The following is a 27,422-nucleotide window of genomic DNA, read 5'->3' on the forward strand; positions in this document are numbered from 1 at the left end:
CACTCCCGGGTCACCCAAACTAGTGAAAATAGCAGATCTACAAGCTCACAACGCGTCGCGATGCGACTTGTGAGCTTGTAGATCAACTATTTTCCCTACTTAAAAGCAATTTCTTCCAATTTATGGAATTTCTTTGATTATTATTTTTTTTATCTATGAAATTATTTTTGAAAAATGTTTGAATTTTTTTTTAATTCATGAAACTTCTAATTAGATTGAAAAATGTTTGAATTTGTTTTTAATTCATGAAACTACTAATTAGATTTTTGGGAGGGGGATTTAAAGAAAAATAATAATATTAATAAAAAACTAAAATCTAGGAAATTTTACTCGCAACCCATAAAAATGGGTCCCGACCCACTGTTGGGGGGGGAGGGGGGGGTGATCTTTGTCACTGCATGTACTACAGGCTGGGGCTAAATTGGGAGAAAAAGGGGTAATTGGCTAATTCATATTGCCTGCTAACCCACAATCTATCTCTAGGTGGCGGCAACAGTGCACATGTACAGTTGACAGTAGTATGAGTAATGAGTAATATGAGTTGCAGCAGCTGGACTTGACCAGGAGTCCATTGGTGCAGTATATAGCATTTTACCAAACAAAACAATTAACTGAAAATGTGTGCATGACCCACACAGCTTATGAGGCTTCACAGTACGAAAATAGGCTCCTTCTGTTGACCCTGACATACTGTATACCACACAGTAACCTAACCTGCCCTTTCCTTTGCACAGCCAGTGTTTCTGCAGGCTAAAGTAGATATACATATCTGTACAGTGGTGTAAAGTAACTAAGTACATTTACTCGAGTACTGTACTTAAGTACATATTTTTAGGTATATCTACTTTACTGGAGTTTTTCCAATTTTCAATACTTTTACTTCTACTCCACTACATCTCACTTAGTTATAGTTTAGTTATAGTTACGTCACAGATTTAGATTATTCTTACAAAACATACATTAACCACCTCAGCTCTGTATACATTTAGTCCATTTGAAAATAGCCGATCTACAAACTCACAATGCCTCACAATGCGACGCATAAGATTTTATACATTTGAAAACTTGTGAAATGGGACATTCTGCAGAATGAGTACTTTCTACTTTTGGTACTTTCACTACATTTTGATACCAATATTTTTGTACTTTTACTCAAGTAAATTTAGATTTCCAGACTTTCACTTGTAACAAAGAGTATTTCTACATTGTGGTATTGATACTTTTATTTAAGTAAAAAATGTGAATACTTCTTCCACCACTGTATCTGTAGTGTGTACTGTAACTGATATGATATCCTGTCTGCAATATGTGCTAGTCTCCATGTCTATGCCAGTGAACGGACACATTCTAGAAATGGTAGCAGAGAGTTTGAAAGCAGCTAGAGTTGCAGAGCTGTGTATTCTAGTCTGTGTAGCTGTGTGCATCTGTTAGAATATATCAACTAACACTCAACTCATTGCTTTAGTTCTCAAATTGTGCTATTATTGAGGGCTAAACAAATATAAATCAAAAAGAGTTTGTAGGCTACACTGAACTGCAGTGCGTTGTATTGTAGCTTCCACACAGTTACATGGTGGCTGGTGTCCTACACCTCTTCTGAGCTTACTGGTGAGTAGCAGATTTTCTGACTTTCTTTGCTGTTGATGTTGTCTGGTCAGAGGCCAGCCTCTTTTGCACTACCCTCTGTTTTTTTCTGTAGTTATGTGTGTGCAATATAAAATAAATCACATTAATAATTGATTATTCATCCCATTTGTAAGTTATGTCTGTACTATCGTTGTTCTGTTGACTGGGCTTTTGTGGTGTCAGGGTAGAACGTGAAGTGAACAGTACATCATGAAATGTTTATAGTTGAGTCAGTGATAAAATGGGGTTGGCAAGATGACATTTAAAATTATTCATACTTCTTATTTTAAAGGCAGGTTTGTCAAAATCATGTTGACATTTGTACCATTTTTACAATGAATATGACTGGGGAAGAAAATGCCTTAGTCTGGCCACACAAGGCTAACAGAATGTCCCTGAAAATGTAAAATGGTGTAGCCACGTAAAATGTAGAAAAATCCACTTGAAGTGAATGAAAGTGTTTTTAAAATGCTCGATTTTCAGGCCGTTATGCGGCCTTCAAACCTAGTCCTATGTTGCGCAAATGTTGCGCAAATAATGCACCCTTAGGGGCCCACATACCCTTGGTGTGGCTATTCTGATGCCAGACCCCTGAACAGTGTTTGTGGCATGTTTGGTGCGGATCGGAGCGACGGTGTACCTGTGGCAGGCAGGGGAGAGAGGGGGGGGGGGGGATTATATAGGAGAGAGAGAGAGTACCTAAAATGAGTGACCCCGAATAATATTATTTCACATCCCTCAAAAGCCAAAAGATCAACGCAGAATAGAGTCCCCTCAGTCAACAGTCGTGATGCTCAACAGACTAGCATTAGACAACTCTAACATTACTAATAATCAGAACTTCTGGATGGTGCATTTCTTGACAAATCCAACCCAACCAAATTATCAATCAACAAAAACAAAAGAATAATAATAATGATAAAACTTTATTTGTATAGCACTTTTTTAAACAATGTTACAAAGTTCTTGAACAATCAAAACAGCAATCTACAACAACAACAATGCAATAACAGTAATACATTAAATGTACAATAGAACAGAGCAATAACGAACAAGATTTATCTTAAGGAGTTAAAAAGGCCATTCTGTAGAAATGGGTTTTTAAGAGGGATTTAAAACTTGTTAATGATCTGGTTAACCTGACTATGAAACCCATTTGATGAAAACAACAAAAACCCATAGTAAACTTGAATGCTCTCTGGCTCTAAATTGACAGTACACCATGGCAGAATATTTGACCATGGTGACTAATAAACTGAGAAAAAGCTGGCTGCCCAGAGAGACAGAGACTGTGCTCTGACTGCAGTCAAGGAGAGGAGGAGACAGAGCTTCACTTCTTGACCACATATAAATATAATATAATACAAAGATACTAGAAAAGAAAAGGGTGCAACCCAGGCAATCCCCTACTTGTTGGGTGAGAAAGACATTAAGGTCAATAACAATCATCAACTCTTGTAAATAATGTCTCAAAAACTAAACAGTAAAGGGTTAACTAATGTATGCAGGACCAACCAATGGTGGGTGAATTAGTGGAGTCCTCAATTCTGGACTCTGAGAGGCTGTTTATAAATGAGCTGTGATCTTACTGGACTAAACCCCAGCAAGCTTGTCTGGGTTGGGAGATACGAAATCCATTAGCCTGATTGTACAATGTTGTTGTGCACTGAAAATATCAGACGTACAAGCTCAAAACACGTTGCGGATGTCATGCTTATCGGCTGTATTTTTGGTCTTTTTGGTCACTCTGCAATGCATCTACTGTAAATCATATGAGCTATTTCGTGGCACAAGTAACTTGTGTCTGTGATTTCTAAGCACATCATGGTCACTACCATAATCAGTAGGCTATCATGTCAGTTACGTTCCAGTTCAAACATGTCGCGTTCCAGTTCAAACATGCTTCGTTCCACTTTAAAAAAAATGTGTCCCTCCTTCATCACCTGAGATTAACTGTAGCTCGCTGCTGGATTTGACTGTTGGTGTGGTATCAGAGTATCTATTTTGTATCCAGGATAATTAGATACAAGGAGGTGTTTTTTGAATATTGACTAAACCCTTTTAATCAATACCCCACCAAGTTATTGGCCACCTTTAGATTTACAGGTTCAACACAGTCATCTTTATAAGAGTAAAGCAGATCTTAGTGGTTGTACATTTCATAATGTTTCTTATAAAAATAAGATTTTAGAATTATTTATTTCACAGGTGAATAAAGGTTTTTACAGAAATAGAAAAGGGCAATAAGCTTTTTTTAGATTTATTTTTTAGATATTTTTTGAGGCTTTTATGCCTTTATTTTGACAGGACAGTAGACACGCTGTCAAGTTGGATTACCAGCGTATGTGGTATGCACCTGGACCGCTAGGCCAGCGGACGCCTCGGCAATGAGCATGAGTCCAGTATGAATTCAACATAATTTTCAGAATACCAATGCTCTGAACAATTCAAAGCACATATCAATGTTCCCAATTTAGTCTAAACCATCTTATCCATTTTTTATTCTGATAATAATCAAAATAGTAAGAAAGCAGAATAAATTCTTATCGCCCTTTCAATCAGCCTGATCATTTCCCTTCCATACTTTTACGGAATTAAAATAGTTAATTCCGGGGGCTTTCTCTGTCAGATTAGTGCAAGAGGCCTTTTGGAGCGTGACCTCCCGCTGGGGCAGAGAGCCCGACGTCCTCTCAGAAGGAGACGGTATATATGCGTTTGTCAGACTATTGCGTCATTGGGTGGATTCATTTTCCCCATAACTGCGGTCTTCTGAGTGACCACTTACTTCTGCATTTGTTGTTTGTCATACCTTTTGACCTGACCCCATTTCTAAATGATCCTTCACCCAATTAATGCATCTTTATCCTTTAAACAAACAACAACCAAATAATATATCCCATTTCATCACAGATATTGTACACATATTATTTAGTCCATTTCATACTTCAGCATGATCAATACTGTTGATTAAATTACATTATTCATATGATTATAAGTTTCATCACTACGGCCAAGCTCCTCTTCCTTGAACATCACTGTGAGTTTGTAATGGCCCAGTACTTTCCCATATGAGTGTGTGTCTGTATTGCAGCAGCATCGAGCCCTAGACCCAAAGCAATCTGTGTGTGTGTGTGTGTGTGTGTGTGTGTGTGTGTGTGTGTGTGTGTGTGTGCGTGCGTGCGTGCGTGCGTGCGTGCGTGCGTGCGTGCGTGCGTGCGTGCGTGCGTGCGTATCTATTGCAGTAAAATCCTGTACCCCAGATGTGTTGTTTTAGCAATACAATGCAAGCTTTACACACAACATTATGCAGTGATGTGATTCCTTCTTCATTATTGTCAGCTTATAAGCAAAGTCTGCTCTTCTTTGACCCTTGTTTTGTAGGCCTATGGCTCAAATGGAGGCCTCACCTAAAGTTAAGGGAAAACAGGGTTTAAAGGCTGATCTGATCTGAAAGCCATGTCTTTCGACAGTGTTCATGTTGTGTTCCACTTCAAAAATGTTATGTATCGTTCTACTTCAAAAATGTTGTGTGCATGTTGCATTCCACTTCAAAAATGTATCATTCCATTTTATTTCATTCATATATATATATATATATATATGGAGTAAAAGAAAAACACACAGAATATTACATTATTGCACAGTCTCATGCTACAAGCTCGCAACATATGTTGTCATTTCATAGTTCTCTAAATCCTATGGAGCTAAGTATTTAATTGTCCCAAATCTTGCACATTTCCACTAGGCCAAGGAAGAAATGCCACCCTACATGTTTCAAAACAGCCTCATGGTGGAGCTATAATAGGAAGATTCACGTTTTTAACTCTTGAACCGTAGGTCATACAATCAAAATAAATTTCACCCTTGGATTCCTCTGATCATTTTGCTTCCCAAATAGGCCACGCCCATTTCCACCTGACATGTTTTTAAAATTTTGCTGGCTCACAAGAAGCTACCTCTAGTTCACAGTGTGCACACATGAGCAAGAGATGATGAGGCTTCACGGTTATGTTCTTTTCTATAACTAGAGGTTCAGTTCGGCCCTCACACCTATAAGTTGCACCGCCGAACCGACTGATACGCCCATCTCCCTTAAGCCAATTTTAATATAGGATGAACAGAAACATATAATTACAATACAGTTCAACAATAATCACATATTTAATAACAATTGTGACGACCAACAGGTACCTAATAAATGATTAGCACTCTACGGGGGATGGGTAGGCCTGCCACTGTATAGATTAGAGACAAACATTTGATAATACACATGACATTCAACAATCTCCATAGGTTAAAGTGATTACTGCATTTCCTTGATTACTACCATAAATGTGGACAACGCATTACACAAATCTCTAAACCTTCAAGGCAAATAGGTGAACATTCATTACATTTATCACAAATAACCAGTAAAATGCAACATAGGAGGGCATACACTTTTGTCTGAGACTACAGGACAGATAGGGCTCTCATGTGTAGTTGCTGCTGCCAAACAAGAACTGTTCAAACAGGCAGCATAATAGAGCAGGCCACTGATGAGGGGTGAGTGAGGGCAGATGAGATGGGTTGATCCAATCAATGGGAATAGGGGGATGATTGCTGACGAGGACTCTTTTCTACAGAAATAAAAGGCCAACTTTGGAAATAACTACTCTAGCAATCTTGTCAATAATACACATGTACTCAATGTATGGGATGTTAAAGTAATGTACCTTCTTACATAAAGAATAAATAAACAAGGGAACCAGGAGACCTGGTACTGCCAGACCCCTAGTGGTTGAAATCTGAATGGCCGGGCTTCGCATGACATGTGTCCCTTCTATGCCCATGTATGGACAGACTTTTTTTTGGCTGGAGCCGGAGGACAAAGTGACAGACTTTTTTTTGGCTGGGGCCGGAGGACAAAGTGACCATGCCCAGGTAGGGCCTACAAAGCCTCATGTAAACCCGACCCCTTGGGTCTGGCAACAAAAACAGATGTATGAACAGAATGTTCAGAGGTCTGAACCGTGGATTTGGAGAATCGTTACACCCTTAGTGTAAACCACTTTTCATGTATTTTGGCAAGGTTATTGTTGGTCCTTGCATCAAGATCAGTGTTGATGATCTTGATCAACACTGCCTAGGTTGGCAAAGGTAAGGTAGTGCCCAGGATTACATAGACAATTGGCACTGGGTGTAAAAAATGGGGTTACAAAATCGTGGTATAAAACTTTAGGGGGAAAAAAAGAAGAGAGAGAGAGAGAGAGAGGGAGAGGGAGAGGAAGAGAGGGAGATACAAGTAGCAATAACAATAAGAGTAAATATAATAGTGTAAGATAGTATATAATAATATAATATAGTACAACAATAATGTTATATAGTGGTATAATATAAGAATGTTAAATGCTCTGCCTCCTTTTTTGGAATTTTTGGAACCTGAAGCATTTTTCCATACTGTGAACTCACTGGTGTTCTGGCAGGTTTATAAGGCTTGATGAGTTATTTGAGATACAGTGGTGCCTGTCCATTGAGAGCTTTGTAGGTGAGGAGGAGAATTTTAAATTCTATTCTGTATTTAACCGGGAGCCAGGGCAGAGAGGCCAGTGAAGGAGTGATATGATCTCTTCTTCTGTTTCTTGTCAGTACACGCACGCGCAGAAGAATTCTGGACTAGCTGTAGGCTGTTTAGGGACTTACTTTGGCAGCCTGATAATAACGAGTTGCAGTAGTCCAGCCTAGAAGTAACAAATGCATGAACATTTTTTCTCTGAGTCATTTTGAGACAGAATGTACCTACCTTTTGCAATATTACACACATGGAAAGTTTGAAGTCAATTGGTCGGATTCAGGTCTGAGTCTATGACTGCACCAAGTTTTCTGGTTTGAGTTGTGCTTTTTCTTGGGCCTGAGCACTGACTTTTAATCATTCTTCATTGGCTCTAAAAAAAACGATTACTTCAACTACTTACAGTTTTGTTTTAATTTAAGATGATTCTGGCATATCCAATTGTTGATTTGTTATTTACACAGTAGCCTACAGTGCTGGACCATACTCCCCTGGTGATATGGTTAGATGTAAGTGTCGTCTGAACATGGAAACATATCTGGAATCTGAGCCACTGGCAGCATGTACTGTAGATGTTTTTAAAAAAGAGTCCCAAGAATGGAGCCTCAAGGATGTGTAATTACCTATATACACAAAGTAGTCCCTGTCCATTAAGTATATGCACGCCAATTTAGTACTGTGCAAGTATGTTGTGGTCAACTGTGTCAAAAGCTGCACTGAGATCCAGTAATACTAATACTGAAATTCTAGTGGTCAAAAGAGCGTTAGCATTATTTATGTACTTAAGTGTCCTTGTGGTCTTCATCTTGCCTTTACGGGAAGGACTATGAGAGACCCCAAGACCAGGACAGCGGAACACAGAAATAATGCATTCAATGCAAGAGATCGCATCGCATCTATTCTCAAATAAAAAAACAACATTAGGAAACAAGGCCAAATGAGCTACACTTTAGAAATAAGCTAAAAAAAACGCAACCACCAATATTTTTTACAAGCAACTCGCTTATAATAAGCGGACACGGCAACACTGCTTCTGATCTGAATTGCACCGTGGTTGACTTTTTGAAACTTTTGTTTCAGAGAGAGAGAGAGAGAGACATACAGAGAAATAGAGAATTATTTGATATCAATCATTAGCGTCCTGTCTCGGTCTCGTGCATATATCACGGGAGCCTTTCACGTTTTCGTGAGACGTTTGGAATAAAAGCAAATGTATGTACTGGGTCGGGATCACATCGTGGTGAAATATCACCACGATGTAAGTAAGCCCCTGTCGCCGACCAATCAATCGTGCGAGAACCACACCGATATATATAGCCCGATTTCAAGAGAGAAACTTGTGCAATGTGAAATGCTTAACGATCTGTTTACTCGCCGACCATTTCAAATGTCGGACAGTGTGTAGGGGCCCTTAGGTGCTGAGCCAAACTGCAAGGGCAGAAAAATTGAAATGAAAAGAAGGGCACAACTCACTCTAGAGATGCTCCAACTCATGATGAGGACTCATCATGACCCCTAAACAAGCTACGTGCTTAACTGAGCTATCCAGTTTAGTAGACCTTGTATTGCGAATTTGTACTTCCATGTACTGTTATGTACTGCCATGTACTGTTCTCATGTCTTACTAAATAAAGTACATCAATCAATCAATCAATCAATCAAACCCATGATTGGCTGTGAGTTGGCAACTTGGCATAAGTTATAAGTTATAACCAGGGACTCGATCCACTTCAGAAATGTATTAAGAACAGCATTATTTCCCTTCAAGTCCTGTGGTGTAATTAATGGATGATAATCGATAAGCATTAATGGATGATAATGGATGAGCTCAAGTGTTTTCTCCACATCCAATAGAGATTTCATCATGTGAGGCTATGACATCTACATACCACACATTTCACTTAAGAGACAATGTAATAAATAAAACATTGCAATCCAGCAGCCATCACCAAATAATTGAATCTCAAGTCACGGATGAGTACAAAGACCTTCTTGATCACATTACATGACAAGTATTAATGCTTTATGTTGAACTGTGCTCTGATTGCTGGTAACAGTAATGCTATTAGGATAAGTGTTCCCCCTTTGTAATTCAATAGTGGCATAAAGAATGTTACTTCACAGCTTTAATGATAGGGAAGGACTGTAGGGTTGCATTACATCTTGCATAGCAATACATTTCTACAGCTTTGATGATTGAAAAGAGGGATGAAGAAGAGGAAAAGTAGAATACAATACAGTAGAATGAAAATGATTAAAGGATAAAGCAACATGGAACTCTTGAAATGCACATACCCAGGTGGCCCGATAACCGAGGGGTTAGTGAACGTGGGCTCAAATGCCCACATTGGCCCAAAGGCCCAAATTACCCTTGAAAGAAAGAAAGAAAGAAAGAAACCAATTTACAAAGCTTATCTTGTGTACAGTGTACATCCACCAAAAGCAGAACAAACCACATCTATGATTTTTGTTTATAGTTTCTCTTGGTCTGAATATCAACTCTGTTTTGTCCTAACTAGCTTTGGATGCTTTGAGTTTGATGCTATGGAAAACATTGAAACCTAGAGAGGAATGGGCTGGGATGGGCAATGTTTTACACAGTACACAGTTTTCTAAGCAAAGCGTGGGCCGAAACCTGGGGAGACCATGAAGTGCATGCTTCACAGATAATGCACTCTTCTAGAGGTGATAACTTTAACATGAGAGATTCCATCAACGCTAACTAGTCAAATACATTACTTGAAGTTTCATGTTACATGTACTTGGCCTCTTAAGTGGAGTACGGTAACATACAGCACAGAGGGTTGGACCTATTGCAGATCAATATCTGATATACCAACATTAATTATGAATTGTTTTGAATTTGAATTTGAATTCATTACAGTGGCATGAAGGGAATTCATAAAACACCAAAATCCAGGTGGCGCTGTTCTTAATCTTGCCCACCACCATGGAGACTGGGGTTATTCCTCCACTGTGCCTCTAAATAATCATATTGTGTTTGCGGGTGGGAAGCCAGTAGACACAACATGTCTGCTGGCACACAACCAAAGATGAAAGAAAAGATTAAGAAAAAATGACATAAACACCTAGGCCTACACAAATAACATATCAAATAAAGTATACAATGTGGTTGAGAGGGAATTTGTAACATGATTTTAATTGTCATAATTATGAAGAAGATCAGCAAGATGGTCATACTGTAGACGTGGAGAGAGAGAGAGAGAGAGAGAGAGAGAGAGAGAGAGAGAGAGAGAGAGAGAGAGAGAGAGAGAGCCTAAATCAATTGAGAAAGAGACTGGGAAGGAGAGAGACCATATCCATTATTATTATGCTAAAATACTATACATTTCTGTGGGCTCAGAGTGCTTCTGTCCTCTAATTGATCTTGCCACAACCTGGCCACAACATTTCCTCTCGGGTCTGTGGCAGAGACACAGTGGGTAGTTCTTCAGTGCATTCTGAAAGCTTTGGGCTAGTCATATAATAGCAATTACTTTTCTGCAATATTGTTTATATGGAATTCTCAAGGGCAATGCCTTAATGTTTTGCTGGCAATATTTCGACACAGTGTAATACTCTCTGTACACTATACTACACAGCCCTATTGGAGAATGCAAGTGAATTAAAATGTGTTAATCATAATACCCTACAAAGGTTTGGTCTGTATTAGCAAACATGCACTGCCTTTTAATTTATTTGTATTATCATTATCACTGTTATTGAGCCACAATGAAGTAGTAGTGCAGGAATGAGTGATTCTGACAGACATGACTTGGACATCTTGTAGCTTAGTGGAGACACAGAGCCCCGTCCGAAATCACAAACTAACATACTATTTAGTATGCCGCAGTACTTTTTAGTATGTCTGAAAGCTTTGTAGAGCTATATACAGTAGTATGTGATATGCATGCATACTAAATTCAGACAATTGAAAATAGCATACTGTGTAGTATGTATAGTATTGTACACACCTTTACAGTAGATCTACGGTACGTATATCTGAGGGGAGAGAACCTCTATATCCGAGAAACCTGAAACACACAAGCTAAAACAGGAGCTCTAAAGTCTCCTTCCCCTCCTCTTCCTCACGAACAAATCTAATTGACATGGCACTGTCTTTCCGGTTTATTCAGACTAACGGGTGTCAGATCTCACACTAGGCAGCTAAAAAATACTTAAATCTCTGTTCACCCCTCAGTGAATCAGAACCCTAATTCACTTTTACCGTCTCTGTCAATGTCTTTATAGTTCAAGGACCACCCACACGTTGAAGTGTGATGGAGTCGAGTCGATTTCCACAGCAGCCGCATTGATAGTAAATGCACATCTGTTGTAACACTAAGCTGCCTTTGTGCAATAAAATGTCTACGGATATACTAGATGTAGTTGTTCTAGGGTCACTGTTGCTCCATTAAGAGGAGAGAATGTGTAGAATATCCTACAGACTGATGTATCATGCTGCTTGAGGACCAGAGGTCTCTTTAATTTGGTGTGGGGCAGCAGAAACAGCACAGAGAAATTATCATTAGCTGGAGGTCACTCAAAACCATGTGTTGTGTGTATACGGTAAAAGCTCAGGGTTTGATTTGCTGGGGAGGATGGGGAAACATTCATGCCTCTGCTTTTGATATTCCCACTCTGGTCATTCATTTTTATGGCCGGTGAGGATATGGTTTATCCCTGCTTGTGGTCAGACTGAAGTAAATACATGCATTGTTTTACTTTTGGGACTCTCTGATATGTTTGATATTTATGTTTGATAATGTCATAATTTAACAATTTAATTCATTAAACCTGTCATCCGTAATTTATTTTTCAAAATGTAAAAAATATAGTGAAAATAATGATCTATAAAGTCACAAATAGTGACCTTGTAGATCGATATGTTCACTGGAAAATCTCAACACATGTTGGTCTGAACACACAGGACAAAGTATATGGCTTAAGTGGTCAAGAAAATGTATGAAATTTGCACTCTGAAAAAAAAAAAATATCCCAAATCGAATCCTGGAAAAGCTCACAGCATGTTGGTGTGAATGTACAGTACAATATGCTGCCCAAGTGCTGTTTGTGGTTGTTTTGCCCATTGATCTGGAGATGGGTTGCTTATGCTTGCTAATGACTCACCCATCTAATGCGGTTTATCCCCTTTTCCAAGAAAATAGAGCCATCACTTTGTACCCGCTTTCTCCTCAACACATAACCAGTTCTCATATTTCCATAGTGTTGCAAAAAAAACAACAATTACAGCCAGGTGTGTTTTGAAATGTTTCCCTGCAAGTCCCTAAAAGCAAAACAGGATTGCAGGATTTATTTATTTATTTCAATAAAGTAGACCAATTTGCTCATATCATTTCCAGTGAAGTCTTAATCAATTAAACTCTGGTGCTCACACACAAGCATTACTGAATGTTTGATGTTGGCTATGGAAACGGGACAAATAACACAGAGCATCGTGTATTTTGTTTATGTCAATCTAATCATTGTGCTGCCTGACATAATTCTAACACTTTTTTTAAGTAAGGGCAACATGCCCAGACTAATTTCAGTGTTAGACTTCTGTTAGCTTTGTTATGGCATTCCCTCCCACTGAGTCCCACAGGAGTATAGGTTGTTTCTTCAGTTGGTCCAACAACCCGGTTAACTGACTGATCATCATTCCAGGTGTGAACTTGTTGGCTAATTATAGTCCTCAACGGTTCTGACTGAGCTACTTTTACTTGTAGTGGAGTAAATTTAACCAGGGAGTATGTACTCTCACTCAAGTACTGGGGTCGAGTACTCTGTCCACCTCTAAGTTCCGGAGGGACTACTCAATGTAAAACACTTCTCTCATTTTTCATTAGCAATTTGGCACAGTCTGAACCTGTCTTGTGAACTTTCGTGACCTTTGAGACTCACAAACAATCCCACCACGGTTACCTACCCCATGCCCCCCACCCATCCCCCATTCCCCCTACCAGGGCCGGCCGCTGCTATAAGCGGTCACTTAGGGCCACAACCACTAGGGGGGCAAAAAAGAAAAAGAAAAGGTTTTTTTTTGTTTGTTTTTTTTGTTTTTACTTTCATATCGTAATTATGTCATGTATCTCCTATCCAACAACTAGCTTTATTATTTTAGTATGCAATAAAAAATGACATAATGATTTCATAATGGGAGGTATTTGGACGGGGGCCACCAAAAAAAATCTTGCTTAGGGCCACGAAAATCCTAGGGCCGGCCCTGCCCCCTAAAACAAGCCTCTACCTGGCCCTCTAGGACCATGTATTGTCCACCATACCAAAGTCTGGTTGTCTCCTCTAGGCCGAAAGGCATGGCAGCGTCCGATTGCAGTGAAGCTTTGAACACACATTCGTACTAAGTTTAGGAACAAATGTTCCTAGGGCAAATAAAATTGCCCTATTATAGCGCCACCAGGAGGCCGATTTTTGTAAAAATATATTTTTTTATATTACTCCAACAATTTTTTTCCAAACATCACGCAAATCGTTACACATTATCTTTATAGTCAAGTGATCAAGACTGAATTCTTCATGTTCCATCCTGATTGGTGCATTCCCAACATTGCTGGCTCACAAAACCTGACCTGGCGGGTGACCTGTACTCTGAGGAACACTTTTTCTAGTTTTGACATGTTCCCATTCAAAAATCTTGTTAAGAACTGTTCCAAAGGTAAATTAGTCCAGACATTGTCAAGGTGGTGTCTCATGCTATTTCGTTATTTGATAAAGTCTGTGATTGGTGGGCTTATATTTCTGACCTCTTCAGTTATATCATTAGTACTTGTCCAGCATCGGTTTATGCTTGGTAACCATATCATGTGAGTAAAATGGCTGTGGTATTCTCAAACATTCTGATTTCAAGAACCCCCATAACTCTGAGAGTGTACAAATGAAACCAAATGGATCCATAGGGGTCTATTTTGTTCCATTAGTACTTAATCCAGCCAAAGCCAGCCAGGTCCATTCTACTCCAAGCAGCACTTCAGCTGCAAAATAGCAGCGTTGTCAGTCTTTAGCCAACTACACACCACACTCTGCATGTCAAGAGGCTGGGACATTGATCCTCCGCCAACAGTTCACATCCGTGTCTGTCCAGACTCATATGGTATATATAGTGAAGACTTTGAACAAATTTAATGAACAGGATTTGTGAAATCACAGTGAACATACCAACATCGAATCAGTTCATCGAGTCCATGTCGACGTTTGTGCCAGATGTAATAACATTCCCCTCGTGTCCATGAGGATGGACAGACAGCCGGCCGGCCGGCCAGCCAGCCAGACAAACCCAAAACATAATGTCTGCTTAATTCACTGCATCCCACAGGGACCTGATGGACATTATGTGTTATAATAAAAAGCCTAGTTCCAGTAAGCAGTTAGCTCACCCAAAACTCCACCTCATGTTCACGAGTGAGAGTAAATATCTGTCAACGCGGATGTGACAACAGCAGTGCAATGCAGGCTGAAATAACAAAGACAACAGTGAAGTTCCCCGACACAAAACATGGCAATGTGCCTTCCAAAAACAGCAAAGCTGGAAAAACTTACAGGCAGCTGAGTGCTGTGACTGAACTAGCATTTCTTTTGGATTTTTACCCACTTTTTCTCCCCGATGTAGTCTTTATGCCAATTGATTCCTCCACCGGGAAAACGTAGAGCCTTCATGCTACTCCTCCCGACCAACACCCTGCTGACAGGTGCCACCCCACCCGTAGGATTCCTTGCAGTGTCTATTATCACACTCCCTGCCCAGCTTCCCTCCCCCGAACATGGGCCAATTGTGTTCGTATAGATGCTCAACAACGCAGGATGCACCACGGTGTATCGAACCCACAACCTCCACAGTGGTGGGCAGGGACTTTAGCACTGCGCCACCCGAGCGCCTGACCTGGCAATTTTAAGGGAACCCACTGAGCCCAACAGGTGAACTTAGGTTGAAACGGTGGGTGTGGTGGAGGCAGTTGCACGGCACGCGCCCCAGAGAGAGAGACCTTCTTTAGGTCACTTTTTCTGCTGCTGTTTCAATCGGCCAACAATAGGATTAGGCAGGGAATATGGCATGGGGAGGTAGGAAAATCCTTTCCTGCTACATATGCATATCACTAGCTACTCAGCTGACACTGCTATGCCATGGCAATCACAGTTGACCTCATGCTGCGGAGCTCATGTTAGAACATCATTGCTGCTTCATTCACAAACACCTACAGTAGTAACTCATCTCATCATCTACTACTACTAGTGATGAGCGGGTCGACCCGTAACCCGCGGCGCGGGTGGGTCGAGTCAGAATTTCAGAGGCAATTACTGTATGCGGGCTGTGGGTGAGCGGGTCAGCCGCTCTCACACGCAAAAAAAATAAAAATAATCACATGCTCTTGTTTTGTCTGTATTCCTAATAAGAATAAGAATAATAACAATAAAACAGTTTGAATATACTTGGGGATTATTTTCTAACCATGATTTTACAGAATAAAAAAAAAAATCGCGGGTCGCGGGGCGGGTTGAGCCATAGATTTATATATGGGTTCGCGGGGCGGGTTGAGGCGGGTTGGGTTCCGTCGCGGGGCGGGGCGGGTCATGAAAAAACCCGACCCGCTCATCACTAACTACTACAGTTGAGTGGATTGTTTCCTTAAGTGACATCTATGATTTAATACAGTGTACTACTAGTCTAATAGGATGCGTGCATCCAAACTATGTTCAGACTTGGGACTGCAACCGTGACCACAGATCTCATAACCTGCGGCAAAAATGCTAATAAATAGCTTAAGTTCAAATCAGCTTAACCAATGGTCAGAGCCCATGTGCAATTTGAGATTGATTGACCAACCCACTAAGATTGGGTGCTACTGTGAGTTCTTGCTGACATAACTGATGAGACAGTTTTTAATTAAAGCTTCTGCACTTTATTGACTATACACACACACCAACATGAACTATAACACAGGATTATATCGGTGCACCAAGTCTATGTAGCCCAGCCTGGCTGGGTCTGCTGCTAGCAACGCATTTAAATCTTTATAACTCCGCACAATTGAACCAGCTCTATACCTCTCTCTGCTGTTGTGTGTCTATGGTGTAACCAAGAACAGGGTCAGCACACTAGTAAATAGAGGAGAGCCCAATTAGACAATTGGAAACACCTGATCTGAGTCACTCCCATCATTTCCACCCACAGCAGTCTCAATTGAATGCATGAGAGTTCACACAAATGGCAATAAACAGCTTAAACTTGAGATAAGTAAAAAATAAAAATAGGCCAATGGATACGCATAATACCCATGTGTACGTTCGATTGTTCAACCCATTGAGGAGAAAAAAGGATGAGGGCATTTTCATATGTTCTGCAGCAGAATCTTAATTGAGTTAACACAAATCCTAATATAATATACAACTATATTTCCTTCCTGACTACTACCTGCATATGCCAGCTGTCAATGGACATGCAATTATTTCAGATTGATTGGTCAACTCAACCCACTGAGGAGAAAAATGGTCTGAGAGAGGGCAGACAGAAGGAAGGACAGAAGGTCAGAGTGTTCTTCAGTTTATAGTAGGATTGTGGATTATAGTAGGATGTGTCCTGTAGGGGGCACAATGTGAGTATAAATTGTGTAGTATTCAAATGATAAAGATATACAGTATGTTTGGATCACTCTGTATAGTAGCTACCTTCACTAATAAAAGCCATCAATCATTCACACTGCAGGCAAGCACATATTATCTGGATACAACATTTATGAATATAAGCAGTATAGGCTATAAAGGCATATGTGCATACTCAAGGGAAAAGGCAACAAATAATAACTATAGAAACAATATAAGTTAAGGAAGGGTATAAATATACATAATAACATACTGTAGCACTGGAGATTATTGAAATATCAGAATCACTCAATAGTAAATAAATGATTTCCATGTGTTTGCTGTGTTGCAGTATTCTCATCGCAAGCCTGACCGTCGTGCTTTGATCAGTCACTTCATCTTCGTGGTTTAGGAAGTGGTGTCAAAATGCAAACATGAAGTCAATACATGAATCAAGAAGTTCCAAAGTCAACTTCAACTTCAAACTTCAAAAAGGTTTGGTAGGCTGCTTTTTATGTATTACACAATACTGTACTACTAATGTGAAAAATGTATTTCTGCCACCTAGTTAGCAGCATGGACATTTAACAGTTTTGTTTTTGTTTGTTTGTTTTGCATTTGGATATCCACTTGGCAACTCTTGCATGTATGTGTACTTTGGAAAGGGGTGACCTCTTTTGTGATCCTTCCTGAGGTACCCCCCCCCCTCTATGTGTTTGTATTGTATTTCTTTGCCTGATTGAGGGTACATTCCTTTGCTAAATGTTGGCCTTTTACGCTGTAACTGTGATAAGAGCTACACGAATAAATTTGAGTTGAGTCAGGGCTGTGAGGCACTTTCAGTTCAGATTAAATAATCCACACCACCTTCAGCCCTGGTAAAACAAGATCACACTGTATCAAGGGATCCATACATGTACATCTGTCACTGTCAGAGATCCTACTTACTGGTGACATCACCTCGGCCAATCCCCTTTTCTTCTGTCTCTCACTCTCATTCTTTCATTCACAGGAGAATACCCAGGGCCTAAACCAGAGCAACAGCTGTGTGATCTCTAGCTTAAACAGTGAATGCATGCATGTATGCACACATGCGGACAGCCGGACACGCCTGGTATAGGCACACACTTGCCTATATGCCTAGGGGATATAGGCACAGTTGAGGAACAACAAACAAGAAAATAAACTTTCTGTTTGGTATCTTGTAGATGGCAGAAGACCTCTCTTCCTCTTGTTCGTTCGTGCAGAAAATGTTTTGCTTCAAAAACAGTCCAGCTTTGTTCATTGACCTTATCCCATGACTGTGAATACAGTAGTGACTTTTGCCTTGTTATGTTTTCCCTGTAGACTCTACAGGGATAACATAACAAGTGTAGAGGGAGTGGTGAAATATGGGGTGTGTATGTGAAGCCCCTCCTCCCTACTCTCCCTTCCTCACTCTTTCTCTCTCTCTCTCTCTCTCTCTCTCTACCGGGGTACAACACCACTCTTGGCCTTGCAGACCGATCAATGAGGAGCATACAGCCTTCAGCCCCTTAACACTCTCTCACTCCTTCCCTTCCTTGACTACTCTCCCATCACTTCTCTTTCTTCCTCCCTTCTTCTTCCTAGAGTAGACCCTTACCTAGCAGCGGACCTCTATACCCCCCAAACTATCTAAGGTAAGAAACATTACCTCTCTTTCTCAGTGTGTTTCATTCATTCTTTCTTACAAAGGAAAATCTACCAAGGTTATGAATGAGGACAGTAAGTAACTATACAAGTATACAACTATACAAAGCTGTGGTTTATATTAGTCAGTTCAGTTTTGGAGCAACTGTGGTAGGCTCCATTCAACTGTGTTGTGATCATATTTATTTGCTAAGGTGGTTGTTATATGATGTAAGTAATATCATATTAATCCATCTCAGTTGGCTGCTCCTAGATGTATTAACACATTAATACAAATAAGTCATTTACCATCATTTGTCACACTTGTAAGCAAATCTTCATTATTTATTGATCTATTTAGTTATTTTATTTTTAATTGTAGCTTGTGCAATGTATGTGCCTGTGTCATGGCAATAGACAGAAAAAAAGATGCATCATGTCTTTTACTTTATGGTCCAGAAGCAGAGTAACTTCAGATAGGGTTACTCTGTATTATGTATTTCTGGTTGAGAGCCTTCTGTTCATATTCTCTAGACTTAAAACATCTGTGTAGTGTATCCATTAGAAGTCAGAATAGTTCACTGTTTTATATAGACTGAATTAGAGCCAATAGCTCCTTGTAACATTTTATTTGAATGTTTTAACCTTAAAACCCGTGTTGTGCCAGAAATAATGATGCACAGCACTTGACAATTCTGCACAAGCCACCCTAAAGTAACATCTCAAGCAACCCAGAGCCAGCAAGAAACACACATTCTCTATCCATTAATATTAAGCATTGAGCTACCTCCTGGCTGGCTAGTTAAATGACCAGTTGAACTTGAGATCAATAGCATTGCATGCTTTTAGAGGATTCAAATGTTTCTTGACTATTTGCTCTGAAACCTGTATTGATCTGTTTGCATCAAGAGATGCACGTCCATTCGCTGCAAATGATTAGCATCATTGTAATTGCAGTGCTAATTGCAAACACAATTAGATACACTTTTGTGGTAAAATACATTTCTACTATGTTTTGCTATGTTCAGAATCAGAATTTTAAGACTGATTCTGACATACAAAACTAAAAACTAAAACAAAAAACTATTTCCAATAGCATTGCATAGCTATGAATATACTCTGTAAGCTACTGTATATTAGAGTAGACTGTACATGATTGCTGATGTTTGGCTTGTTGTACGCCTAATTTATTACACTATTTTGTCCATATATATTGTCTCCACCAGGCCGGATGGCCAAAGGCTGGAGACTATGTTTTCGCTTCTGTTTGTCCATCCATCCATCTGTCTGTCTGTCTGTCTGTCTGTCTGTCTGTCTGTCTGTCTGTCTGTCTGTCTGTCTGTCTGTCTGCCTGCCTGCCTGCCTGCCTGCCTGCCTGCCTGCCTGCCTGCCTGCCTGCCTGCCTGTCTGCCTGCCTGTCTGTCTGTCTGTCTTGTTATAAGTGGTGGGTTCAGTTGACCAAGCTTGCATCTGTGAAAAACATCAGACAGAGAAGTCATACCCCTCATTGATCCCTGTCTAATAGCTCTTGACCCCTTTAGCATCAATGAAGTTGCTACTGGCATTCCTTTGACAGCAGTAATCTGTCATTACAAAAACAGAAAAGCCTTATTGCTATTAAGTGAGTTCAGATGAGGTGACACAGTGTCATATACAATGGCTAGATCAATAGTTGTGGCTGTTTACTTTGCTTGTGCTTATTATTTGAAGAGCGACAGAGCAAGACAGAAAGGTCCTGGTTACCACACCAATTTACGGAACGTGTCTAACCCACATGTCTCACACAACATATTCTATAAGCTGAATCAGCCTCTTGCTCATGAATGCCAACTGGTTAGGAATCTCATAATAACACTTTTGACACGGCAGAGACCAAAAACAGTGATGTAATCGCTATATTTACCTGCACTACACTGATGCAAGGTTGTAATCATACTTTGTTGCAACCATTTATGACCAGTCATTGTTGAAAAAACAGTATTTTCTAGGGATATGTGTCACACAATGCCAAGCAAACGCTGCAGAAAATTTGTACAGACACAGATAGAAATTACAACGTACACCTAGTGTGATTTATTACTTCAATTGATTCATTAATTTACTCGTTGGTTGGTTTGTTATTCTTCCTCAGTTTTGTTGTTCTGTATTCATTCAAATTCATTCTTACTATCAACCTGTAGTTATAGTAGGCTTCTACACAGAAAATCAGGAAACTATTTCATAATATGACATGACTAAACTTGCCAGGTGCCTGCTGGAGCAGCACTCTGGTTTATAGGAAACAAACCACCTTGTTGAGAGATTGTGTCATCATGCACAGTACATGTATCTGAAGATAAAAGGTTGAGATCGTGTACAACATTGTTTTTCTACAATTAGGGAACTCTTAACCACATGAACCCTAGCATGTAGCATCCCTATTCTGGGCATGTCATAATAGGTGAACATTGGTGAAAATAGTAGAACTACAAGTATACAATGGGTTATGAGCTTGTAGATTGGCTATTTTCAGCGAAGAGGAAAATGGAAAAAAAGGAGGGTTCCCAGTATAGACCCTTGGGGAACAACAAACTACAGTATAGTAAAGCTTTTCTCAGTTACAAATACATACAGCAATAATCATTGTAACTCAGGGTTCAATGTAGAAATGTGTCTAGCAGTAATACATGTTTCTAAATTTCATTTAGCGATTGAACAAAAAATGTGATGTGGCCGAGTCAGGCCGACATCTGGTTTCAATTGCTAACTTGACATAAATGTTGACCTTCAGTGACTTCACTTCCTGCTCAAATCTTTCTGGTTTTGAAAGCCCTTACATATACTGTAGGTTAGATCCTAGATCCTTAGAAGCATGGTGGTGGCTAAGTTCAAGTTCCCCATCATCGCCAGAACTCATCCTGCATTTGTACTGCAAATGGTGCCTTCACAAGGTTTTTTGTCAGATGTCATAAAGATACAGTATTTATACTCCAACCTTGTCCCTCAAATGACTGGTTACTTTACCCGTCCTAGTACTTACTGATGACTAGAAGAAAAACAAGTTTCTATAGAATGTGCCTTTAGGGAAGAGCATAAATGCAATAATTTGCTGTCATACTGTACAATACAATCAATGGTGCAAGTGCACCATTCCTTCCACAGTTACATATACAGACGGCAACCTTCACTGACACTTATAGGCTCAGTTTCTCACAAGTCATGCCTTTAATGATGTTTTTGTGTGAAGGGAAATAAGTCATCTGTGAGACATCATGTTACAGGCTTTGGTTAAAGGTGATGATGGACATTTGAGGAAAGCTGTCTCATGAAGTTTCTCATTAAAATAAAACAAAATAAAACAAAACAAAAGATACAAAGGTTTTTCTGGGATAGCATTGAATACATCCTTACAAATGAAAATAAAATCTCCTTTAGTTTAATCATCCAGATACCAGTACTGGAATGTAGACAGGGATCGGTTTGTACCCGGTTCCCTCCTTTCTGCCCTCTACACAAAATCTCTTTCCTGAAAATATCTACAAACTCACAACCTGTCTGTGTTGAGATTGGCTATTTTTGTAGAATGTTCGCCTTTTATGACATGCCCAAAATAGGGTTGGTTGTGTGTTGTCATGTGGTTAAAGTCATGTCATGTGTGTTGTCATGTGGTTAAAGTACATGAAACAACTTGTTAACTGTAGATTTGACAGTAACTGCTGAAGAAACAGCATTGTGCCTGTGTGATCAACAACATTGCCAATACGACTGCCCTCACATGTTTATTGTTCATGAAATATACTGTGAGCTATATTCTCCATAATATTATGATTTACAAATTATTGTTAAGACAGTTATTAGGCTGAAGAATTTAGTGGGTGAGAGGTGTTATTTTTAAGAGACTACATTTAACCACTTGAACCCTATACAGTATATATCATTGATAGGGGTCCCCCATGGGTCTATTGGTCCTTCTTTTTTCAAGCAAGGGTAGGCAAGGGAAGGGCATGTGGTTAAGCTCAGAGACGAGCATCCTGTTTCCATCTTGCAGAATCAGACAACTGTCATACTGAAAACCACAAAGACATGCACACAGACTGTCTGTATTGTGTACACCTTGTGTAAACCTACAGTAGACACCTTGCTGTAAGCTCCTAGACCAGTGGTTCTCAAACTTTAAAACAGTGCAATAGATCATTTTAAATGCTGGGTATTCAAATAATGTGTAAAAAAACAGTACTTACAGTATGTTATAATTTGGCATTCTCATAAACAATAAATATGTTTATAAATGTTGGGGAAAAGGTGCTTGAACAGCTAAATCTGCCCCAACATTCAGTTGAGCAGTTTTGTGATGTCATGAGGGGAAGAAGTCTACCCTGGTAAAGTCACCTAAACTCCCTATAAACGAATACAGGGATACAGGGATATCATCAATGTACATTTCATTTAACCTTTTACAGTAGAGAGGTTCCCAGAGCATTGCACATATATATGATTTTAAATGCTAGACATTTATTATGTTCATTTATAGGCCAAGTACCCATTACTGGCAATATACTGTAGTATACAGAACCCACTCAAAGAACCCAGAGGGTCCCTGGACCCCACTTTGAGGACCACTGTCCTAGATTAAACACTGTGTTTCCGATCATTGCAAACATCTAAAATGAAATAGATACAGTACAGACAAGAAGTTGTTGTGTATTCAATACTTAATTGATTATTCTCAGACATGCATGGGTACAGACAGAAATCAGTAAGTGTGCAGCACAACTTCCATTGATACATTTGCATGGCTAAAACTGTCTTGGTACCAAACCAACCCCTGATACATAGTGAATTTAATTTCTCAGATGTTGTCCATTTTCTTGTCTCTCTCTAGCGGGTAACTTTGAAAACAAAAGGAAATGGCTTCCAAGTGTCGAACAGCTGTGGTTGTGCTTCTGCTTTTGGCCAGTATTGCTGCTATCATTACTATTGCTGTCATACAGGACAAATGGAAAACATACGAGTATGAGGTGAACACACACACACACTCACAATCTCATCTACAGGCATGCACATGCACACATATACTTGTTCCCATAACCACTTTCAACCTGGCATGTCTATTTTTGGCATGACATGTCATTATAGGCAAAATGTTCAAACATTCGCCATTTTTGGCTATTCGTTGTATAACGAAGCGCGAAGGGCTAATTATGTCGTTAAAGGTTTAATGAGTAGGATTTTCCTAAAAAACAATGTACTGCATAGACTCAAATAATCCCCCTCAATCATCACCTCGGACCCTTGCACTACAACTACAGCTGTGTCTTTATTTGCAGAGATTCTTCCCTCTGTCGGTATTTTCTTATCTCACTGTGTTTGGGATGTTTCTGGGTGTCAACATTTTGGCAGTGCTGTAGGTGTGTGCTAATTGTCATTGAGGCCAACATTTTAATGTTGTGTTTACAAACCGAGACAAATCCTTCTCACGATAACTCTAAACAGGTTTGAACATGTGTGCACAGACACAAATACACACTCTGACACCGATGCACCACCCTTCCCAAACACACATGGTACACAGGCCTTGAGCCCTTTACACCTTTCTTTACATGCAAAGGATGGCATGATAATTTGTCATTGTAATGAATTAATGAGCTGTTTGTTTATAAGCCTATTTAACTATCAAACTGCACATTAAAACAAGACAAAGCATGTTGCTTACACATAAACACATGTATTCAATAAAACAAATGTATGGAGCACAGCTGCATGCACATGCTCACACTCTCTCTCTCACGCACGCACGCACGCACGCACGCACGCACGCTCACATGCACGAACACACGCGCACACACACACACACACACACACACACACACACACACACACACACACACACACACACACACACACACACACACACACACACACACACACACACACACACACACACACACACACACAAGCACTCACATACTACACACACCTTCCTGTCTGGTAATATGAAGCCATACATTAACCAGATGTCCATGACAGGGGTCAAGAGCAATCAACTTGCCTTGCACTGATGGACCCTGTGTGGTTGAACTGTGACCTTGCAGCAGCCCACCCTGCATGTTTCATCTTACCTTCTTGGCAGCTCTACATAGGAAGCAATTACAAGATCCTGACGGAGGGTTGGCGGTTCTAGCTAATCATAGTAAGGGGCGGACAAAGTACTCAACCTCAGTACTTTATTCAAAGTATCTATACTCTGTCAAATATTACTCCGCTACAAGTGAAATTTGTTCTGTCAAATTGTCTTTGAGTACTTATGTAAGAAATCAAATGCTTGTAAAAAATACTTAAGTATTCAAAAGTACAAATCACAAAGTATATATTCTTTTTCATATCAATGCAGTGCTGTTGATTGAAATGTAGACATTTTCCAGAAATCTTAAAAAACATACATAATAATCAAAATAGCAGATCTACAAGCTCACAATGTGTCGAGTGCAGTCAGATGATGATTTTAAAAGTTATTTCCGGGAGTGGAGTATACAGTAATTGGGCTTTAAGGCTCTCTTATACATAAGCCAAATATCTGTTCACAGTGTTGACGAAAACAACCAATTTTCAAATGTGCAGCTCTAGTTAACAAACGTTAAAATACTCACTTGAAGTCACTTTCCCTTCCATTTTACCAGGTAATCGACACTGCTAAACTCCACTAATACTCTACTAAGAGGATCTCACTCTTGAGTTGAACCCATTTTAAAGGCACAACATCCTGCTTGCCTGTTTCAAAATCCCATCATCGCATGCATTCATTAAAAAACACTACCACAAGGCAGGACAAGCCACATCTTTCATTGGCACAAGGTGGACGGGGCTGTGTTCATCCTGCCTCTGCCAACTTCACCTTTCCTTTGTCTGTTTCATCTCTCCAGTATGGCATAGTGGTTGACTCCGGGTCATCCCGTTCCAACGTCTACCTGTATCACTGGCCTGGAAACAAGCAGAATGACACAGGAGTGGTGGAAGAAAAGTTGAATTGTAGAGTTGAGGGTGAGTTATTATAAATGGGAAGAGAGCATAAATTGTTGTTGCAGTATGTATGCTCAGCTGAAGTTATTACTAGGCACCGTTTAAAGTATTCCTCTCAAAACACTGAAGAGTTGACAAAATCATTTACGCTATATATATATATATATATATATATATATATATATATATATATATATATATATATATATATATATATATATATATAATTGGATTTCAGGTTGGCATTCTTTCTGCAGGTGATGGCATCTCGGCGATGAAAGTTGACCCAGAGAAAGACGCCAAATCATGGAAAGCTTTCGAGAAGTGCATGGATGAAGTCGCCAAAGTCATCCCTGCGGAGAAACACCAAAACACATCCCTATTTCTCGGGGCTACTGCTGGCATGAGACTGCTAGAGTAGGAACAGATATGACTGCCTGTTTTTTCACGATACTGTATTGATCACTGAGGGGAAATGTTTTCTTTTTGCTGTCCACCCTGACCCTTGTACTTTTCTTTCTCCCCCAGAGAAGAAAATATGACTAGGTCAGATGAGATCCTGGACAGCCTTGGAACATACCTCACGTCTCTTCCCTTCAACTTCATGGGTGCCAAAATCATCACTGGACAGGAGGAAGGGCTTTACGGGTGGATCACTGTCAACTACCTCTTGGGGAACTTCTTGGAGGTAAGAAATAGATGATCTTCAGCCTTAAGTACCAATGTGTAGTATTTGTAACAGTAATGTTTTTATTTAAGAAGCGCTTTTCCAGTAAGACATTTATAGAAAGGCAGAAATAAACAAATACAGTATAAAATCACAAAGAATACAATATTACGTACTGTAGTAGTCAATATTACGTGGAACTAAACATGGGCATTTAATGACCTCGGGTCACAGACATTTCGAACACTACATAAAGATTGTCTTGCCTGACATTTGCAGAAGCATACATGGAATGCCTATATCCATCCCAGCGGAGCAAAGACGGTAGGCTCCATGGACCTTGGTGGAGCGTCCACTCAGATAGCCTTTGCAGTGCAAGACGACGCACAAGGAGAGGACTATCTTCAGGTTCATCTGTATGGCTACCCCTACAACGTCTACACACACAGCTTCCTCTGTTACGGCAAGAACGAGGCTGAGAAGAAGGTTATGGATAAAGTAGTGAAGGTACAGTATGTCATCTCACTAAGACATTCACTACAGGCTGGTGATCAGTGGTTTTCAACCTTTTTTTTCCCTTGGAGCCCCCCCCGCCCTCTTACATCAGATGTGCATGCTCACACAAACACACGGCCACAAGGCCACACATTTTAATCATGTATTTATGTCCACATAACAGAGAATACATACAGGGACACAAATATTATAGGTGCAGTAAGGTTACATTCACAAAATCATGCCAAATGCTTTCATGATACAATAGGCATGTCACTCAGTACTCTATGGGTATAAGTAACAGCGTCTCCGCCATATGGCGGCTGCCAATTATAGCAGAGATAGCACAATACTTTGCCAGCCTTTTTGCCTCCTTTTTGGGCATCTAAGTTGTTGAAGCCCTCTAACAACTAGTCTGTGGGTATGTCCCAGGCTGCCAAATATAAAAACAAATAGTCTGCACCTATTAACCCAGCTCTGAGATGGTATGTAGGAGTGGTTATCATTTTATGACCTTGGTCATAAAGACCTCCTCTAGGCTAAGGCCAAAGCATGCTATCTCTAATACAGACACTTCCCTGGACTCTACATCAACCACAACAACATCTGGTGTATTAGCTGTCAAAGATGTAAATATGTCTGGGCGAGTGTTTCAGTGACCTGTTCTGTGTTGTGGTGCAAGCAATGAGGAACCTGAGTGCTGGGGATTGGGAACCAGATGGAAATATTGAGTCTGGTGGGAAGGACTTGTAATCTGGCTTTGACTGTGAATGTGGTGATGTCCTCATCGTTCACACACACACACACACACACACACACACACACACACACACACACACACAC

At 40.0% G+C, this 27,422-nt stretch overlaps 1 protein-coding gene across 5 annotated transcripts in view; it reads left to right on the top strand.

Moving 5' to 3' along the window:
- The first annotated feature begins 1,391 nt into the window (after positions 1–1,391).
- The window catches only part of entpd3 (ectonucleoside triphosphate diphosphohydrolase 3), a 34,507-nt gene continuing 8,476 nt past the window's right edge, over positions 1,392–27,422 (top strand). The window contains exons 1-8 of one of the 5 annotated variants that reach the window (XM_084050076.1): positions 1,392–1,608; positions 17,124–17,266; positions 18,388–18,432; positions 23,283–23,418; positions 25,321–25,438; positions 25,675–25,834; positions 25,946–26,105; positions 26,364–26,591. In XM_084050076.1, coding sequence (XP_083906202.1) covers positions 23,308–23,418; positions 25,321–25,438; positions 25,675–25,834; positions 25,946–26,105; positions 26,364–26,591 — 777 coding nt within the window. In that variant the 5' untranslated portion in view covers positions 1,392–1,608; positions 17,124–17,266; positions 18,388–18,432; positions 23,283–23,307. Of the gene's footprint in view, positions 1,609–17,123; positions 17,267–18,247; positions 18,433–23,253; positions 23,419–25,320; positions 25,439–25,655; positions 25,835–25,945; positions 26,106–26,363; positions 26,592–27,422 lie in introns of those variants that run through there. The other 4 variants (XM_084050075.1, XM_084050074.1, XM_084050078.1 and 1 more) reach the window with 4 other exon arrangements.

This window comes from Gymnoscopelus microlampas, assembly GCF_963454915.1.
Source record: "Gymnoscopelus microlampas genome assembly, chromosome: 3".
Taxonomy (NCBI): domain Eukaryota; kingdom Metazoa; phylum Chordata; class Actinopteri; order Myctophiformes; family Myctophidae; genus Gymnoscopelus; species Gymnoscopelus microlampas.